Genomic DNA, 22,672 nt, shown 5'->3' on the forward strand with positions numbered 1-22,672 from the left:
CTACATAATTTATCTTCCACTGCTACATATTTCCACAAAAGGGGCCAAAAACAGAAAACTACAAATTCGACGGTGAATTTGGATTCATACTAAGGCTACAGCGACCCAAGTAAGAATTCATCCACACTTGTGCAGACAGCGACCCAAGTAAGAATGACGAAATTAAAAATTCGTTCGCATAACTTGAAAATAAACAAATGCTGAAATAAACAAAACAGAAAACTAAGACGTAGATATCCTATTTCTATGACGCAAATTATTAATTTGAAAACGCAGTACTTCGGGCGACATAAATCAAAGAATATCGGGCAACATACGCAGCTGCGAAATAAATAAACAACTTTAAAATGGTTTATATTAATTCGAGCCGGCCTAAGCAGGAATTGAAAATACTTTTTGCGTATTGTAACTTGTAAAGGCGCGTACACATATGCGAGCAGAACTGTTCGCGAACCGTTTGTGAATGCTATATTCGTTAATTTGTACGACGGGACGGACCGCTTACCAGCTGTTCGTTCGTTGCTCGTCGGGAACCGCGGCCTGTCGGTTTTTGGGACGAACACAAAGAATGTTCGCAGTTAAATTTCTATGGTGTTCGAGACTATTAAATTGTTTCTGCCAAGTGTGCGATGAGATCATTGTATAGACAATAAGCTTCCATGGTTGATTGAGGTATTATTTTTACAATAGTACTTCAATTCTCTTTGGTAGTCTTATCGTTACAATACATTAGTTGATTTAGAACAATTTGCCTTGATTGATAGTGATGAAAACGATTGAGCCTACAGGAAGTAGAGAATTGACCATCAACGACGGATTTGAAGTAATAAATGAAATTATTGGTAACTCTGGATCTGAGGAAGAAGAACAAAAAGTTTGTATAGTGTTGAATATATCAAGCCCATCTGAAGCCTGTGTAAGCGTCAGATTGTCTGTCCACAGTATTTCTAAGCTTTTAATAAAATTTTGAAAATAAATTAAAAAGTAAAGCAATCATTTAATATTTCCGAATATTTGAAAAGATAAAAATAATACTATGTATACAGTGTATTCAAAAAAAGTATGCAACATATCGCACCCTCAGTGCAAGACTGCAGTAACTCAAAATTTTATGAAAATGAAGTAATCATGGAATTCGATTGTAAACATGCATATCTATCCCCTGCAAAACTGTTGTAATTCTAATATAACAGTTACAACAGTTTTGCACGGAACAAAGGCACGAAAAAGTAACATATTTGTTATTTTAATATCGATATCTGTGATGTTTAATTTTAATATACAGCGTGTCTACGTAATCCATTAACGGTCGAGACACTAAACAAAGGTTTACGAGGCCAATCTATTCATGTAACTTTTATGTCCTTTGTGTGACATTATATTTTTCATAAAATGTGTGCGATGTCATTTGACCATTTATTTTTTAGATTGGATTAGAAACACATAAATTAAGACTAATTATTTACAGCTAAAAAGAATTTTTTTCTTATGAAAGGCAAAAGAGTTATATTAAAACTTGTGTATTAACAATATTGACAGGTTAAAAATATCTATTTTCAGAAAACTTGTTCTATAAAAACTAAATCCCAAATTGTATTAAATCTTCATGTAACCTTTCGGGTGATTGTCTTATCATATTGTCCCCCAGTAATTCCCAACTTTTATTAAGGTACTGAATTTCAATCCTTTTGTTAATCACTGTACTCAAGGTAGCCTGATTTGCATATTTTTATTTCTATAATCTTTTTGTTTTGAATTTAAATAAAAATATTGACACTTTTACTAGCAGAAAATCTGTCACTTCTTACAATTTTCTCCGTGCAAAAGTGTTGCAACTTTGAAATTCCTAATTTTTTTAGCATTAATATTATTTTATTTAAATTTTTATTTTTGGTTAATGTAATATAGTCTGAAAAGCATGCAAAATCATAATTAAATGTTAATTTTTCTTAAAAATTGTGTCTTATTTCACTTATACTAGCATGAAAATAAACAAAATCATCTTTATCTCGAAACTTACTTATTCTGACTTACTGCAGTCTTGCACTGAGGGTGCAATATGCTTAAATTAATGTCATTGTGTTTATTTATGTTTCTGATCTACTGAAATTACAATTAATTAAATTTATACTTAATATACAAATAATAAAGGTAAAATTTAGATCAGTTGCTTTAATTTTTCTATGTTCTCCCTTAAACCATCACTCCTCTTTAGCGATCAGATTTTGATTCCCTAAAGATGGTCGCTATTAGAAGGTTTTACTAAATCTTTTAATTTTTTTACAGTTCGTGCTTTTATTCTTAGGCATATTCGTATATTATTTTATAATAATAAAGAAAAATTAAATTCTATCTTTTCTGACATTATATAAAACAACTGATAGAAGTTTGGAAACTTTCCAAAGAGCTCTTTTTTAATTTATTTTTTTACTTACATTGCAATGTAATAGTCAACATGTAAAACCCAATTCCTCCAAAGACAGACCATTGTATTCTATTAAATATAACGCCTGTGATGATTATGGTTTGGATGACACCGATCCACATATCGTTTACAAATATCAATGCCATTTCGAATGCAAACACATCTTTCGTTATCAAAGTTACAATTTTCCCAACAGTTACATGATTCCAAGCGTTTGGTCCCAATTTAACTGCTTTCCTAGAAATAGGTCAAAATGATTATTTATGTTTAATGTTGAAAATTATTTAGATACTATTATAACTAGCGGACCAACTTGACATCGAGTTTTTTAAATGAAATTTTTATTTTGCGAGAAAAATTAAGAGATCAATACAAACAATATAAGCAAGAATATACATAACATTCATCAATAATAATGCAAGTAAAAAGTGTATTAAATATCACGACATATTTCACGTCGAAAACAATGTTTTTTGTTACAATGTTATCATTTAGCAGTTAATTTTGCATGCTGATCACGAATCCGGTGTCAGATTTGCTCTATCTTGACGTTTTATGCGCGTTTCGGGTCACTTCCGGTGTCGGATCGCAACCGGAAGTACATATGTAGATTCGTCTCGACGAGACCTTTCGATCCATATATACATTGTGGGGTCTAAAACTTAAAGTAAATTTTAACTTCCGGTCATCTCAAAACCGGAAGTGAATTTTTGTACCAAAAGTATATCTTGACAATCTCGTACGTAATACTAATAATATTCCGAAAAAATATTTTAATTATCTAATATGGTTTTTGAGTAAAGTGGTGGATAAGAAAAGGGCTTAGCGTTTTAGTATCTGATATTAAATATCACGAAATATTTCGTAGAAAACAATGTTTTTTGTTACAATGTTATCATTTAGCAGTTAATTTTGCATGCTGATCACGAATCCGGTGTCAGATTTGCTCTATCTTGACGTTTTATGAGCGTTTCGGGTCACTTCCGGTGACGGATCGCAACCGGAAGTACATATTTAGATTCGTCTCGACGAGACCTTTCGATCCATATATACATTGTGAGGTCTAAAACTTAAAGTAAATTTTAACTTCCGGTCATCTCAAAACCGGAAGTGAATTTTTGTACCAAAAGTATATCTTGACAATCTCATACGTAATACTAATAATATTCCGAAAAAATATTTTAATTATCTAATATGGTTTTTGAGTAAAGTGGTGGACAAGAAAAGGGCTTAGAGTTTTAGTATATAAGATATTAAATATCACGAAATATTTCGTAGAAAACAATGTTTTTTGTTACAATGTTATCATTTAGCAGTTAATTTTGCATGCTGATCACGAATCCGGTGTCAGATTTGCTCTATCTTGACGTTTTATGAGCGTTTCGGGTCACTTCCGGTGACGGATCGCAACCGGAAGTACATATTTAGATTCGTCTCGACGAGACCTTTCGATCCATATATACATTGTGAGGTCTAAAACTTAAAGTAAATTTTAACTTCCGGTCATCTCAAAACCGGAAGTGAATTTTTGTACCAAAAGTATATCTTGACAATCTCATACGTAATACTAATAATATTCCGAAAAAATATTTTAATTATCTAATATGGTTTTTGAGTAAAGTGGTGGACAAGAAAAGGGCTTAGAGTTTTAGTATATAAGATATTAAATATCACGAAATATTTCGTAGAAAACAATGTTTTTTGTTACAATGTTATCATTTAGCAGTTAATTTTGCATGCTGATCACGAATCCGGTGTCAGATTTGCTCTATCTTGACGTTTTATGAGCGTTTCGGGTCACTTCCGGTGACGGATCGCAACCGGAAGTACATATTTAGATTCGTCTCGACGAGACCTTTCGATCCATATATACATTGTAGGGTCTAAAACTTAAAGTAAATTTTAACTTCCGGTCATCTTAAAACCGGAAGTGAATTTTTGTACCAAAAGTATATCTTGACAATCTCATACGTAATACTAATAATATTCCGAAAAAATATTTTAATTATCTAATATGGTTTTTGAGTAAAGTGGTGGACAAGAAAAGGGCTTAGAGTTTTAGTATATAAGATATTAAATATCACGAAATATTTCGTAGAAAACAATGTTTTTTGTTACAATGTTATCATTTAGCAGTTAATTTTGCATGCTGATCACGAATCCGGTGTCAGATTTGCTCTATCTTGACGTTTTATGAGCGTTTCGGGTCACTTCCGGTGTCGGATCGCAACCGGAAGTACATATTTAGATTCGTCTCGACGAGACCTTTCGATCCATATATACATTGTGAGGTCTAAAACTTAAAGTAAATTTTAACTTCCGGTCATCTCAAAACCGGAAGTGAATTTTTGTACCAAAAGTATATCTTGACAATCTCATACGTAATACTAATAATATTCCGAAAAAATATTTTAATTATCTAATATGGTTTTTGAGTAAAGTGGTGGACAAGAAAAGGGCTTAGCGTTTTAGTATATAAGATATTGAGCTACAAAGAGCAATGTATGACGTTTGAAGCTAGTAAATGTCAGTTATCCACCAGAACAAGTGAGTCATTGTTATTATCTAAAATTACATTCAATTCCATTACATAACTCTAATACTAATTCGATATCGATGGATGGGGATAATACGAATAGGGTAAATTTCTTTAATCGAGAATAACAGTGAAAAAATAAGGCTGCAGGAGCTTTAAAAAAATAATGGAATCAAAGTTACCGTCAAAAATTTAAGAATCTGAAAATTTAAGAAGCACTTTCAGATCCTGGACACTTGCATGGATGGTTCAGGTCCTGAAAAGTCGGAAAGCATCCACCAGGTTGTCTGTTAGAAAAACTGATTGGCAACATTAAAAGGGACTTTCAGGACCTCAATGTATCTGTAACATTAGGAAGAGCTGCAATGGAGCTTAAAGGTCTTTACCCACTAGAACGTATCATACACGGACCGTGCCCGTACCGACACATCCAAAAAAATATTCTTTGCATCATTAGTATCGGAAAGTGCATTATACCGTTCCGTCACCGGCCAAAACCACAGCCTTGGTCTGTGACGCCAACAAACCCCGTTGCAACCGCGTATGCTCCGCGTTTGTAATCGGTTCAGACACAGAACTTCAGTAGTTGCAACAAATCATCTAGGTTTGTGGTAGTTGCTCTTTGTGTTCCTTTGAGTAAACACGTGCGCTGATAAAAGAAAAATTAACGACGAACAGCTAATAGAATGTGTTCGTAAATACGAATTTCTGTATAATTTACAACATCCAAAGTATATGATTTACCGCCAGGAAAGACTAATTAATAATTCATTAAACTGGAATGACGTCATACGGAAATAAGAAAAAAACTTTTCTTCATCATCAACTAGGTGTCTGTATAACGTCCAATACTTTCCCTCAGTTTTCTTGTTTTCGTTTTCCTCTTCCTCCTTCAAAATAATGGCAATCATTACGCGGTGACTGACGCTTCCTCAAGAAATATATAGTACAGATGTAGAACTCAACGGTTACCGAACGGACAGCATACGGGTTCTGTACCGCTATATAACGCTGTTAATCAGTTACAGTGGGCAAGGTTTAAAGCGTGACTAGACATATGCAGGAAGGCTAAAACTCTTAAAGACTTATAAAAACGTATAGAAATCGAAGGTAAATAAGTATTACATAAGTTTTGAGAAAGTTAGATGCTAGCTCACTAACGGTCGGATTATGGTCTTGTCTTGTAGATTCATATCTTAGTTTTTTGTTGTACGTTGGCAAAAGAGTAGTATGGTGAATATTATATCCATTAGATGTCTAAAATTTTCCTGTAGTGCGATTATATGTTCCTTTTGAACGGATTGGTCAAACGCTACTACTATATCTACGAATAGTCCTTTAAAAAGTTCCATTGAGTTTACATTTTTGAGAGGACACAATTTTATTTTTTTAGTGTATAAGATTGTTTAGTATAAACTTAAGTTTTTCGTTTTTGCGTGGTCGCCACCCTTGTCCCCGGGTGGGGACTCTTGGAAAAAAAGAGGCACAGGGTTTTCGCACTGTATCTCGTAAATTAGCAACCCTACACAAAATTTTATAAAACACTACTTTTAGCAAATTAAATTGTCTACTACTTTTTTTTTATCTTTTTATCGTAAACATGGAAAATAACTAAAAAATTTTGAGATAATTTTTTATTGGGTCATTTTACAAGAAAATGACATCAGAGAAATATTATAGAGGATTTTTCAGAGTAATTTTCACTACAATTAAAATTCATTTTACGATTAAAAGTAATAAAAATTAAATTGTAGAAAATTTAATTTGCTACAAATAATGTACAATAATTTTTTTTATAGGGTTACTAGTTTACGAGATACAGCGCGAAAACTCTTTCCCCACTTTTTTCCCAGATGACGGTCGTGTGACAAGTATGGCGACCCCACAAACTTAAACTTAAGCTTACACTTACCCCCTAAACACAAGATAAAAATAAAATAATGACCTCTAAGGAATGCATGATAAGCATAAAAAATATAACATTTCGAAAAACGAAATAAAAATTAAGTAGAAATAAGATTTGAAAATAATTATAGTTCTTTTTTCCTCTATACTGAAATAATACAATACACTGTTCTTTAAAATTACCTGTAAACTAGAGCCGCTACAGAAGTCCTCACTCGTACACCCACTTCTGTAGTAAATTGTTGATAATTATGGTTATAAATAACACTAAATACATTTAAACCTACAACTAGGGACGCATATATATACAAATCATTTGTTGTCACATCTGTTTGGTTGGGAGCATAGTACGCTACCACTTTACTAAGTGCTCTTGGTTGAATAAACCTAAAAAATAAAAAAAATAGCAATATTTGGACCAATATTTCGTTTTAAAAAATATTTTTTAAAATAAACAATAAACATGAATTCACGCTCAATAAGAAATTTTGTTTCACGTATCAAAATAATTAAGATGTCTTTATTTTTTAATATATAAAAGGGGTCTCGTCATAAAACAAACTGAATCCTCAAGCTACTATCAATAGACCGCAGCATAAAAACTGCTCTACCGGCCACAGCACCCCGTTAGGTACGTACTATTTATCAAATATAGCTTGAGACTTATTCTTTTTGATATTATGTTCCACCTCTGATTGGCAGTGGACAACAACAAAATTCATCATTAGTATTTCATGTATGTTTTCTCATTTTGTTTTACTTATATTAGAAAATCTTTTATTGTGATGATATGAGTTTTCAAATTATTAGCATGGATTTTTACTCAAGATTACTAGGTAAAGTCTTATCTGGACCTACTGGATACTTCTTCTGCCGATTGGTGACTTATCTCTTGCTATTTTAACGGTTATGTGGTTATTCCATTCTTTTTTTCTATTTTGTGTCCATTCATTTATACACTGTACGTTATATTTTAACTCCGCCTGAGTTGTCTAATGAGTGGATTGTGTAGTTCATTGGATGACACTGCCGGTCTCAAGCCCGGATAAAGGAGGAGGGTCCCTAAGGTGAGGTTAGCCACCTACCTGAAGTAAAGAATTTATACTGGCTCTTAGAACTGAAGTTATAGCCTCGGATACTGGACGGAACTATCAGATGACGACACACTCCATGACAACGGAAAAACGAATTGGTAAACGAAAACCTAAACACCCCATCACACGAATGACACAATATTAACATCTGCGCAATCTCCGAAACAAAGAAAAAAGGCCAAGGAACATCAAAATACGGAGAGTTTACACTCATACACAGCGGAAAAGCTAAACAAGAAAGAGCACATTCAGGAGTCGGAATTTTGCTGCACGATAAATACACACAAAGCATTGAAGATATAAAAATACGTCAACGACAGGTTATTAAGAATCTCTATAAAAATGCGTAACAGCACAACACACCTGATAAGCACATATGCCTCAGATATATCTAAGCCCACAGCAGAAACTGGAAATTTACCTATCAGCAACTACAAAACACCGTAGATAACATAAATGCTAAACACAAAATTATGGTATTCGGGGATCTTAATGCACGGATCGGAAACGATGTCATACCAGGTATAAAACAAAAGTACAATGAAGAAATAATTAATGAAAACGGCAAAGCACCAATAGACTTTTGCGCTAGAAATGAAGGGAGTATCAACAACAAATACTTTCCTCATAAAGACCAACTTAAATACACTTTTAACAACAATCGAGGCCAGCGATCAATAATAGATTTTATAATCACAAATCGAGTGTACAAAACTCCTTTATGAGAACAGGATTACCAGCAAACTAAAAGAGATCGAGTTACAACCAGAATGGGGAGTAGAAGATACTTGGCAAAAAAATCAGGAAATGTATCAACCAAGCAGCAGAAGAAGCAATTGGAAAGCGGAAACTTAACACGAGGGCGATCAACCACACCAAACCGTGGTTTTGTCAAGAGGTAAAAGAGCTTTCTGATTTAAAACGCAAATGCTACCTGAGATATAAAAGCACACAATCGGAAGAAGCTCTCGCAGAATATGTCCAAGTAAGAAACGAAGTAAACGCAAGAATAAAATCAATTAAAAGAGAACATTGGGCTAAATTCACCAGCAACATGGACTACGACCTATATGGTGCCCAAAAGAAAGTATGAAAAATGCTTCGGAACAGAAAAAAAAATAAGAGCATCACAATTCCCATATTTAAAAAAGGACAAAAAACTTGTCCACAAAACTACAGAGGAATAACCCTCTTAAATACAACGATGAAACTTTTCACAAGTATTCTTACGGACAAATTGGAAAGGCAAATCACTAATGCTGAACAACAACAAGGTTTTACAAGAGGCGGTCTATAACAGATGCAGTATTCATAATAAAACAAATAAAAGAAAAAGCTATAGAGTTCGGCATGCCAGCTATATTTGCTTCATTGATCTGACGGCGTTTGACAGGGTTCGCCTGGGAGACATTCTAAATATATTAATAAAAAAATAAAATGCCGACCAACATAACAAAGATAGTCCATAACCTAAATAACAACAATATAACCAAAGTAAGAGCAGAACAAATTATAAACAAAGTAACATCTTTCAATCTTGGATACATAATGGACAACAAAAGAATTGGTATGGTGTGTTACGCAGATGATGCAGCAATTATTGTCGAATCAGAAGATGATCTTCAGAGACAGCTCTTTCAGTTTTTTTCAAATAAGCCACCAACTAAATATGACCATTTCTACCAACAAAACTAAATGTATGACAAAAGCAAAAGATCCGCTCAGATGTAAGTTATTGATTGAGAACAACCCCATAAAACAGGTGATGCAATTTAGATATCTGGGCATAGATAAATCAAGCAGACACGACTCAGTAAAGGACCTAAGAAGTCAGATCAACAAAGCATCCGCATTGTCGGAATATCTGCGGGAGATAGTCTGGTCAAATCCGTATATGAGCACAGATAGTAAAATTAGAATCTACAAGACCTTCATACGACCGATCATGACATATGGCATAAAAGTGCGCGAAGATACCAACAAAACAAAACAGATGCTAAGGGTTGCCCAGATTAAAACCCTAAGAACAATAGTGGGCAAAACAAGAAGAGACAGGGTGAGAAATACAAATGTTAGAGAGCAGTGCAAAATTCAAGATATTGTAAGATGGGGAAGGATATGGTATAGTCATGTAAGACGAATGGATGAGAATAGACTCCCAAAAATTGTTCTAGAAAATAACCCGCCCGGTTCAAGACCTCCAGGAAGACCACCTAAAAGATAGAGGGATAGTTGGCAATCTACCTCCCAGGAAATTAACCAGAGGCAGTTTCAGAATTAAACAGATCGAAAGATCTCCAAGAATTAGAGAAGAAGAAGACGTTACATTTTCTTGTAATGTCTTCACTTCTCTTTTGATCTCTCAGCGTATTTCCTGTAATTCTTCTCAGTACTCTCATCTCCGCCGTTTCCAGTAGCCTTTGCGTTCTGTGTCAGGTCTTGTTTCTGAGGCGTATGTCATTATTGGTCTTACACTTGCTTTATAAATTCTTGACTTCATCTCGGTGTTATTGTGTCTGTTTCGCCATTTAGGGTTATTAAGGCATCGTACCAGTCTACTTGCTTTTTGAACTTGATCTCTCATTTCTTTGTCCAGGTCTCCTTGTTATAATATCATGGTTTCCATAGCTGGACAAGTACTTCCAGGGTATTTTATTTCGATTACTATTACCAATTTATTGTTGGAAAATTGTCGGAAGTGCATCTCATGATCTTTCTAGTTCTCTACATTACAAATTTTTAATGTTTTTTTTTTACTTAAGTTTTTTATGATAACTTTTTTATATACATGTATGATTATCACATGTTCTTTTGCTGTGCTAATTCTGTTAATTTGTAAACTATACCTAGTTTCAATTAATTGTTTATACAACTTTATCTCTAAATGTCCAGTATCGTAAGCTTTTTTACACTTTTAATATCATTGACTGCTACATGTCTTTGTAAGGTAACACACATTTTTTAACTTCTCTATGAATGTTTGGTTTCATATTAATCTTCTTAGATGAACTGATGATGCTTTCTGAGCAAAAAGCGAAACGTCTTCAATGAATAGAATCAGAGGTTATAAAGAAGGAAGGAAGAAGCCCACGATTATTACTATTAGTTCTTATTTAGTTGTAGTAAATATCTCTGTAAATTGTAACTTAATTTTGAAAATAAAATATTTTTTTGAAAAGTTCAAGTGCTTGTGACATATTTGGCGCTGCGAACAGGATCAGCACCGTACAGAAACATACATCAGTTTCCTGGTCAACTTTAGTTGTTTAACGAGACCGATCGAACCTTGGAGAAGAAAGAAATTATGCATTGGAAATCAACTGTGATCATCCTTATGTAAGATTTTCCTTTTTTTCCTTAATTTTTATGAGCACTTTTAACAATATTTCTCAAAACAGTATTGAAAATTTAAATTTATTATTTGACAATTTGAATTTAAATACTATTAATAACTCGTCAACTTCGAATCTAAGAAATTCCATTTCTTGTAATAAAAAGTCCGTATCTTCTAAGAAAACTTCCAAAATGCCTGTCACTAATAGCGATATTGCTAGTCTGTGTTCCACATTACCAGAATTTTCGTCTAAAGAAGATCTTTCTACGTTTATCAAATCTGTAGATAACTTGTTAACATTCTTAGGTACCCAAGAACTTACAGAACCTCAGTTATTTATTCTTAATACTCACATTGTATCTCGTATAAAAGGAGATCCGAGAAATTTTTTTGAATTATTCTAATAAATTAAGCTGGACAGATATTCGTCCTGCTTCACTAACTAAATATGGAGATAGAAGGTCAGAAGACATTTTGGTAACTCAGTTATCGACAACAGTTCAAAAACATAACGAATCCTATGATCAGTATCATCAAAGGATTTCCACCAATTTAAATGATCTGCTTCAACATATTACTTTAAATGATAATCCTGCTACTGTAAATTTTAAAACGCCATATTTTAAAAACATTGCCTTAAAAACTTTTTGCTCGGGTATAAATGAACCGTACTGCGAATATTTGTCGCATTTTGAAATAGAATCACTTGAAGCAGCACTTCAAAAGTGCATTGCTTATGATAATCATAAAAACCAACAACAATATATGAACTTTTTAAAAAGCCAACAAACTAGAAAACCTTTGCTCAAACAGAGGCCACATAATCCAAACCAGTTTCCACGTAATAATCATAATAATAACAGGCCCACAAACTTCTCGCCCATGCAGTCAAATTACTTCAGACCACCATTTCAGAATAATCAAACAAATTTTAATAATACATCACAGCCAAATTTTAATTTTGCTTCTCAATCGTATAATAATAGTTCATCTAGAAATAATCAACCCCCAAATATTCGACAAAATGTACAACATAGAATAAATAAATATAGGAACCCACAAACTCAACAAAACACACATTCTCCTATGAGTGGCGTTCTAACAGCTTCCACAAGAAATCACCAACCCATGACCGTTACAACTAATGGCCATCATTTCAATATTGCTGCAAATCAAATTTATAATTCCGAAGTTAACATTGAAAATTCCGATTCCGAACAAGTCACGGAAGAATATTTCGACCAAAACTATCAGGATTTTCCCCTAGTATCTCCCGAAGAACAACCATCTCCTCTATAAATCTGAATAATTTACAAAAATCTCCCCGGCTACCTTATTTTGTTACGCCCATGACTCGTTTTAAAGTTCTTATAGATTCTGGAGGATCAGATACTGTAATCTCTCCGAAAGCTGTAAAATATTTTAATCAATCCCACATATACAAAAAACCTTTCACATTAACCTCTATGAATCGTACAGCAAAATTTTTCCAAAATATTAAAACCCCTTTATTATCTGAATATGGCATTAATGATCTCATTGACACCCGAATCGCAAATTGGAGCAAAGATTTTGATATCCTACTTGGAAATTATGATTTAGAACGTTTTAACTCTATACTAAATTATCAAACTAAAACATTGACCTTAACAAATTACAGAATTACTATTTATTTTGAGACATTATATTATAAAATTCCAGTTATAATGAAATTCTAGTACCCCGTGTAGACTTACAAAATTTTACATTACCGGAATCCGTACACACAGCAAAAAACGGTTTCATTAATAACCTGACACTCCCTTATCCGATAAAATTATTAGAACCTATTCAAGTTCAAAAACTTGATGAGTATGAAATTTCAACCGGACCAATGCACTTTGTAGAATCTAATATTCGTACACAACATTTAAATAATGAAGAAAAAAATAAAATACTTAACCTTTGCAGAAAATACAGAGATGTATTTTACGATGAGAAAAAGAGTTTATCTTTCACGTCAACAGTGAAGCATGAAATTAAAACATAAGATGAAAATCCTATTTATGTTAAGGGATATAGGCATCCTAAGGCGATGCAGGAAGAAATTAGTCGACAAGTACAAAAATTATTAGATGATAGAATTATTAGACCATCAATTTCTCCCTATTCGGCCCTAGTGTGGGTTGTACCAAAAAAAGCGGATGCTTCAGGCAAGAAAAAATTCAGAATGGTTATTGATTATAGAAAGCTAAACGAAAATACTATAGATGACAAATATCCTTTACCAAAAATAGAGGAAATTTTAGATAATTTAGGTAAGGCTACATATTTTACAACACTAGACTTGGCTCAAGGCTATCACCAAATTGAAATTCTTACGTATGACATTCTTACGTATGCCGTTTGGGTTAAAGAACAGCTCAGCAACCTTTGAAAGACTAATGGACAACATTCTCCGTCCTTTCGTTCACAAATTTGTATTCGTCTATATGGACGATGTAATCATTTTTTCTAAATCTCTTCACGAACATCTCGTTCACATCACTACCATATTCGATACCTTTAGAAAACATAATTTAAAAGTTCAATTAGATAAGTCTGAGTTCCTTACGAAAGAAGTGGCTTTCCTAGGACATGTAGTAACCACTCAAGGTATAAAACCTAATCCCTGCAAAATAGAAGCCATTCAAAAATACCCATTACCAAAGACTGTCAAAGAGATAAAGTCCTTTCTAGGATTAATCGGATTCTATAGGCGATTTATTCCAAATTTCGCGAAGATTACGTCTCCATTTTCCAGATGCACTCGTAAAGGTGCTGTTATAGATCCTAAAAATCCAAATTATTTGGAGTGTTTCGAAAAATGTAAACAACTCTTAACTAATGCTCCTGTTCTTCAATACCCAGATTTCGAAAACCTTTCGTACTTACTACGGATGCCTCTAATATAGCGATAGGATCAGTCCTATCTCAGAATAACCATCCCATTGCCTTTTATTCGAGGACCCTAAATTCTGCCGAACAAAATTACTCTACAATAGAAAAATAATTATTGGCAATCTTAGAGTCATGTAAACATTTTCGAATGTACTTGTACAGTCAGAAATTCATAGTAGAAACTGATGACAACCCTCTAGTTTGGATCTACAAAGTTAAAGACCCTACTTCTCGACTAACTCGCTGGCGACTTAAGTTAGAGGAATACAATTTTGAAGTTAGATATAAAAATGGAAAAGAGAACCAAGTAGCCGATGCCCTCAGCAGAATTCAAATAAATGCTCTAAGCTCCAGCTCAAAATGCGCTGAACCTCCAGATGCAATTGATGCTTTTGACGCAGAAAATTTTCTAGAGGAATTTGAAAATTTGCAAAATAATACCAACACACAACACACCGCTGTCGAACACCCTATCACAGGAATTGAAATATCACCCGAGCCAATTAATCTATCGTCAAATCAAATAATATTCCAAACTAAATGTGCTAAATTTGAGTTAAAATACAAAAAGATTTTTAATAAATATCGATACACTGTAACGCTCACCGACAACTGGCAAGCAGAAATAGCAGATGTATTTCAAAGTATCCTAAGACCGAATCGAAAATTTGCTATTAGAATACCTCATGAATTTAGACCCTTCATTTGAAATTATTTTAAAGAGAAAATAAAATCAACAGTAAAGACAATATTCTGCAATAAATTGCTAAAAGATATTGAAGAAGAGGAACGACAAGTTGAAAAAATATCACAGAGAAAATCATAATGGAATAGTGGAAACATATAAACATCTAAAGCAAACTTTCTATTGGCCTTCTATGCAATATATATATATATATATATATATATATATATATATATATATATATATATATATATATATATATATATATTGTTATGATGTGTTTTTTGTTTGAATGATGAGCAATGAGTATTTTTAATAATATAGGGTTTTTATCGCGGTTCTCAAAGAATTAGTTTGTAAGTAGGTACTTTTTAAATTATCTTTATTATAACTATTATGAAACACACATATATATCTAACCTAGCCAATGTAAATTTAAAATAAACTATCTTTAAATTGATATTCTTATAAAACTAATTAAATTCTATAGACAATCTAAAATTTAAACAAAACTATCTTCAAAATTGAAATTGTTATGACACTAACTAAATTATATTAACAAAATTTTGTACCTTTCTTTCACTGAATGCCTAAATGAACTGTTTTCCACTATATAGATTCTAATCACCACTGAATGTCTTCGTACTTCAGTTATCCTTGTTTTTTTTTTGAAATTACTTTTTCCAATTATCAGCTTCTACCAATTTAAGATATAGTTTTCTTCACCAGCATTTATACACCACCAACCAAACCAACAAACACCATTTATATTTATTCTTCTTTTCAATATACCAATATCCAATTATTATAAGTTGATTTATACTAATCTCCAATCATAATATAATTTTAATTCCTTCCAATGTCCATCCAATATTCTTCTAATATACTTTTATAATCTTCAATAATTATTTGTGTATAATTATAAATGTGCATTAAATATATGCATAATTTTTAATCTTCATTTAACTCACTATATTAAACAATTGGACTATCTCCAACTAACTTTCATATTTCTTATTAAACTGCTTGACTGACTTACTAAAACTGTGAACAATTGACTTCACTAATTAATTGTGTCTATCTTCTACTAACTTTCATAATAAACTGGCCTGACTTCTGACTAAAAACTTCCATCTTGAATCCAAATCACGGGTATTTATATCCTTTTGGATATTCCAGAACCATCTGGTAAGAGATCATGTTCCATTCGTTCTATTAACTTCTATATAGATGTTCTCGAAAAAAATATCTGTTCGATCCACCGCCATAATCATTATTCCAGAATGTTCGACCGTAAACAATGGTCACACTCTGCACTCTGGAGAATTCGTTAATGTTCCATTGATAATTTTGTTGACATTTAGGCTTTTCAGATCAGAATAAACATTCAAATTAGTAACTAACACTCTAATTTAATAAAATACACATTTCAAACAATATATTATTATAACCCCACTTATATTCGTATTATGATTAATTTCTATCTGTCAATTACTTACTGTATAGTTGGTTGCCTAGGCACATGGCTCACTCAAACATATTTACAACATTAAAATACAACTTTTTACAATTATTACATGATAATTTCTTAAAAATACCCTCACATAAATAATTTTTATTAAATTCTCTAGTATATAACTTATTTAAAACAACCAAATACTAATATTATGTAGTATATAACTTATAAATTATTTTCTATAAACCCTAATCGTATCAATATATATATATATATATATATATATATATATATATATATATATATATATATATATATATAAATAAGTTCGAATTATCGGGTAAAGTGGTCTGTAATGAAAATCTTTCGTTTTTCTAAATTACTCAATATTTCGCCATTTATTTAACAGCTTCTTCAGGAGTAAACTAAAACAATTTGAACATTACAAAAAATGGCGTACAAATACATTTTAAAACACTTATAGATTTTAAAAGATTTCGCAAATAAAAAATGACATTGTAGTATTTGAAATCATGAATGTCAAGATTAAATTGTCTTAAGCACGTTCGTTACAGCTATACGATAAAAAATTAAAATTATTTCAAATGTAAAAATAAAAAAAACAATAAAAGAAAAGTTAGAAGAATAATATTTCTTTGATGAATTATTAAGGTTAGTTGTTATTAAGATGAATGTTGGCTATTTTGAATATTTATAAATTTTGTTCAATATGTTACAATATATGTTACTTAACTGTCCAGTGTCCGTTTTATAATTTAAAGTGTTTTTATTTTTGTTAATGTAATACATCTCAAGAAATAATCTACTTTTGTAGTTATCAGTCTGTGCCAAAATGTGAGCTTTGTTATAGTCTAGCATATGACCAGTGTTTTCATAGTGCTCAACCACTGCGCAAGTATTTTTTCTCAAGCGGCAATCACTTTTATGTTGTGTGATGCGTTGTTTTAGCCATTGTGATGTTTGACCAATATAGCTATTAGTGCTCAACCGCAGTGGTTGAGCACTATGAAAACACTGGTCATATGCTAGACTATAACAAAGCTCACATTTTGGCACAGACTGATAACTACAAAAGTAGATTATTTCTTACTAAAATTTTCTTTTCTTATTAAAAATAAAAACACTTTAAATTATAAAACGGACACTGGACAGTTAAGTAACATATATTGTAACATATTGAACAAAATTTATAAATATTCAAAATAGCCAACATTCATCTTAATAACAACTAACCTTAATAATTCATCAAAGAAATATTATTCTTCTAACTTTTCTTTTATTGTTATTTTTATTTTTACATTTGAAATAATTTTAATTTTTTATCGTATAGCTGTAACGAACGTGCTTAAGACAATTTAATCTTGACATTCAATATTTCAAATACTTCAATGTCATTTTTTATTTGCGAAATCTTTTAAATTCTGTAAGTGTTTTAAAATGTATTTGTACGCCATTTTTTGTAATGTTCAAATTGTTTTAGTTTACTCCTGAAGAAACTGTTAAATAAATGGCGAAATATTGAGTAATTTAGAAAAACGAAAGATTTTCATTACAGACCACTTTACCCGATAATTCGAACTTATTTATAAATTATTTTTTGGTCGGAATAATCATTTCTAATATATATATATATATATATATATATATATATATATATATATATATATATATATATATGTATATTTGTTTCACGAAGAACTTTCTTGGTGGAAGCTAAGATATTAGACTTATTTTTTTTAAAGATTTCTCCATCACTTTCTGTGATATAGTGTTTCTTTTTCCTTATTTTATCTATTTATATTTTATCACTTCTCATACCCAGTCCAAAAACTTGAGAGACAATACCACCGAAGGTTTGCAAAAGCTAGTGTCCAAAAAGCAGAGGCTTAGTCGGGATATTGTCACAGTGAAATGGACTATAATAATTAAAAAAATAGACTGAAAATTTTGTTATTGGTTAATATTAATTGGTTGATAATAATTGGTTTATAATATTAAATTTTTGGTAATACACATTTTTATATAATTTGTACAAAAAACCTTTTTGAGAATGAATACCGGAGTGGAAATCGAAACGTCAAATATTAGTTAAATGAAGATATGATTTTCATCACAGTAAGAACCAATAATTGTGGATTATTCTTTAAAAAAACATAATATTTAACTCATAGATATTGCCGATATGTGTTGTTAAAAACTGCAGTATACTTACACTAAAACTGTTTTAACAACCAATTGTATTAACCCCAGAATTAAATACTGCATACCAAAGCAGCTGATTAAGCTCTTTAACAAGGAGGCATCTTCTCCATTCTTTTTCCGCTGTCTCATCCAAGCATGTTCTAGATTATTTCCCAGCTGTTCTGATGCCAGCCAGTTTGGAATTTCATATATATCGCTATCATCAAGTCCTTTTTTGCGTGCTTTTTTAAACAGAGGGAAGTTATATCTGAAATAAATACGTATTTATTATACTCATAATATTAACCTTTCTTTTAAACCACAGATCAAAACATGGTATTTTTTACACCATTGTCAATTATATATATTTGAGATTGCAATTACCATCTAAAAATATGCAGGTCATACATATCCTTAATACTAATATAATAAAATAAATAAAATATAATAAAAAAATAGAATAATTAAATATTAAAATAAATAAAAATAGAAATTATGATTGCCAACCTTTGTAGGGAGACAATCATAAAACAATTTACAAATATTAAGAAACAATACTAATACTTAATACTAAAAATAATGCGCCAACGTTAAAGTTACAAATAATATCCATTAAGTCTACAGGGTGTTTCAGAAAAAGGTAACCCCGTCTCTAGGGGTAGGTAAAAAACTGAAAAATAATTGGGGTTTGCTAAGTAAAAAATGTTTGTAACGCCATCCGTTTTCAAGATACAGAGCATTGAAGAAAAAAAAATTTTACGCATTTTTTACGATTTTGCCGAAACTACTGGCAACATTGTAATGAAATTTTATACGAATATGTTTTGGAAGCTAATACATCCCATGAATTTGTTTTTATATCTGATTCTCATAGAGGGCGCTAGTTACACGGATCGTACTAAGAATTAGTCAATATAACTTTTTTAAGATTATAATTATTAATTAAAATTTCAAGTAAACTTAAACATCATTCAATTTTACACGAAAAAGGTACTCTTGGTAAAACTCGATACTGTGTACTATTTTCGAAATATTTTGATTTGAAAATTATGAAGTAATAATTGATGCTGGTAGTAATGATAAAGTTCTAATAGGTATACCTCTATTTTCTCCAAGTGTGCCATAAAAATCTGACATTTATTGATTGTTATTTGTAAAATCAAATCAAAATGTACTCAAAAGTTGAATACACTGACATGTTATTAACCTTAGGCGAATGTTTAGGATGTTCTAGTGCAGATGTGACACGTTATGCAGAAAATTTTCCTAAAAGAAACTTACCAAGTAAAAAAACATTTAGAGCCGTTGAACGACGTTGTCGAGAAACTGGGAATGTGAGACCAAATAAAATAAATTCTGGTCGACCAAGAACAACAAGAACAATTAATAAAGAAAATAATATTTTAAATTTACTTGATCAAGATCCAACAGTTAGCGTAAGGAATATAGCAAGACAAACAAATACTTCTTCTTCAAGTACTTGGCGGATACTAAAAGAACAGCAATTACATCCTTATCATTACAGACAAGTCCAAGAGCTCTTGCCAGATGATCTACCGGTTAGAGTGGATTTTTGTGAAATATTGCAACAAAGGACAGCCCACAATCCAAATTTTTTAAAATGCATTCTTTTTACGGACGAGGCCACCTTTACGCGACAAGGTAGATATAGGGCGCTAGTTACACGGATCGTACTAAGTATTAGTCAATATAACTTTTTGAAGAGTATAATTATTAATCAAAATTTCAAGTAAACTTAAACATTATTCAATTTTACACGAAAAAGGTACTCTTGGTAAAACTCGATACTGTGTACCGTTTTCGGAATATTTTGATTTGGAAATTATGAAGTAATAATTGATGCTGGTATAAAATAGTTAGTAATTAAACAAAACTCACACGAAGAAAATTAAATTAATGACTAAGAACATAAAATAAAATTCAATTACAGTAAGTGTTCAAAATGCCCTCCGTTTTCGCGAATACACGTCTACTCTTATAGACGGTCAGATAGATAGAGATCAGAATATAGACGCATATGCGTCTGTTTTTTTATTATTAAAATTTTTATTTTTGATTATCCAATAACAAAAATTAATAGCTTTATTACTGTTAGCCACTCTGTAGTGGTTTCCGAGTTTTCAACATTTTTATATTTCAAATAAACAATTATTTTCCTTAAGTATTCGTAATTACCCGTCGTTCCCCTAACATAGATTGCAGCAGTGATCAAATGTTTAATATAATTTCTAATAGCGATGATAACGACTCCGATAAGGACTACAATCCTCAGCACGATAACGATTACTCATCAGTATATTTTTTTATAGATTTGAAAACTGTGTTTTCAAAACATTCACAAAATTTATTGTAAAATCTTATCGTTATAGCTGTTTCGGTAGAGTGCGTTTCTCAAGTGATCTATTTTTGGCATGCGTTTACACTTTATAGTCTTTAATGAAATAACTTGAGAAGGGGAGAACTGTTTGTCTCAAGTTGGTCATTCAGAATTATATCTGTGTTTTTTAAATTGTTAATTTCCATAGATTCTAACAAAGATAGCTTAAGGCCTTTATTTTGAATTTTAAGAATTTGAAATTCGTCATTAAAAGAATGATTATGATCTAGAAGGTGAAGTGCGTATGAAGAATCTGTTTATCTATTATTGAAAGCCCTTTTATGTTCTGCTATTCGTTTAAAGTTTGACCGATGTAAGTTTTTCGGCAGTCGCCACATTTAAGTTTGTATACTTACCACTGTGTAAGTTGTTGTTTGTTCTGAAAGCTGGTGTTATTCCTTTCTTTGTTATATGTTGGGCTATTTTTGTTGTTATTTTGCCTGTATAATATGTAATCGAGCAGAAAGTACTGGGTTTTTTCTCTGGTGGTGGAAGTACTAATTTCAGGGCTTTCTTGTGTAGTTTTTGATTTAAAATTTTATTAAAATGTTTGTTCGTTGTATCCATTGTTTACTGCTATTTGCTTAATGATATTTAGTTCTGTCTCAAAGTTGTATTTTGACATCGGAATTTCTGTTAATCTATGTGACAAACTGTGATATGCTGCCAGTTTATGCTGTGTGGGATAGAATCATGAATTGTATATAGTCGTATCAGTATAGGTAGGTTTATGAAATATGGAGAAGTCATGTTTGTTTTTAAGTCTGATAATTTTTAAATCTAAAAAATTTATGCGTTGATTTTGTTCTGTTTCCATTGTAAATTCACTAATATCAGACCAATTTTTATTACACTAACTAAGCAGGAAACTAACAGGCAACTTGACTAAATTTTATCGTATATTAATTCACTTCATAATTATATTGAATTTACAATAAAAACAGAACAAAATCAATCCATAAATTTTTTAGATTTAAAAATTATCAGACTTAAAAACAAACATGACTTCTCCATATTTCATAAACCAACCTATACTGACACGACTATACGCAATTCATTATTCTATCCCACACAGCATAAACTGGCAGCATATCACAGTTTGTCACATAGATTAACAGAAATTCCGATGTCAAAATACAACTTTGAGACAGAATTAAATATCATTAAGCAAATAGCAGTAAACAATGGACACAATGAACAAACAATTAATAAAATTTTAAATTAAAAACTACACAAGAAAGCCCTGAAATTAGTATTTCCACCACCAGAGAAAAACCCAGTAATTTCTGCTCGATTACATATACATGCAAAATATCAACAAAAAGAGCCAAACACATAAAAAAGCAAGGAATCACACCAGCTTTCAGAACACACAACAACTTAGACAAATATATTAAAAACAACAAGAGCTAAAATAAAAAGCACTTACACACTGGTGTCTTCTTCTTCTTAGCCTTCTGTCGTCCATGTTTGGACATAGGCCTCTCGCAACTCCTTACATCGGTCTCTATCCTGAGTAACATATTTCCAATTTGTTCAGGCTATTCTTTTAATGTAATCAACCCATCTCATCTGTTTTGGATTTTGTTTTGGATCTTACCCAGTCGTTCCTCTTTTTATCTGATAGTCCTATACCTAACATTGCTCTTTCCATTGTTCTTTCTGTTGTGACTAGTTTATTCATGTTTTCCTTGGTTAATGTCGAGGTTTGACATTCA

At 31.5% G+C, this 22,672-nt stretch overlaps 1 protein-coding gene across 1 annotated transcript in view; it reads right to left on the reverse strand.

Annotated features, from left to right (window-relative positions):
• LOC140449781 (ATP-binding cassette sub-family C member 4-like) overlaps positions 1-22,672 on the reverse strand; it is a 92,090-nt gene that overhangs the window by 67,362 nt on the left and 2,056 nt on the right. The window contains exons 2-4 of the mRNA XM_072543128.1: positions 18,588-18,824; positions 7,050-7,253; positions 2,436-2,662 (exon numbers count right to left, since the gene is read on the reverse strand). Of these exons, the coding sequence (XP_072399229.1) occupies positions 2,436-2,662; positions 7,050-7,253; positions 18,588-18,824 (668 nt within the window). The remainder of the gene's footprint in view (positions 1-2,435; positions 2,663-7,049; positions 7,254-18,587; positions 18,825-22,672) is intronic.

Source organism: Diabrotica undecimpunctata, chromosome 9 (genome assembly GCF_040954645.1).
Source record: "Diabrotica undecimpunctata isolate CICGRU chromosome 9, icDiaUnde3, whole genome shotgun sequence".
Lineage (NCBI taxonomy): Eukaryota > Metazoa > Arthropoda > Insecta > Coleoptera > Chrysomelidae > Diabrotica > Diabrotica undecimpunctata.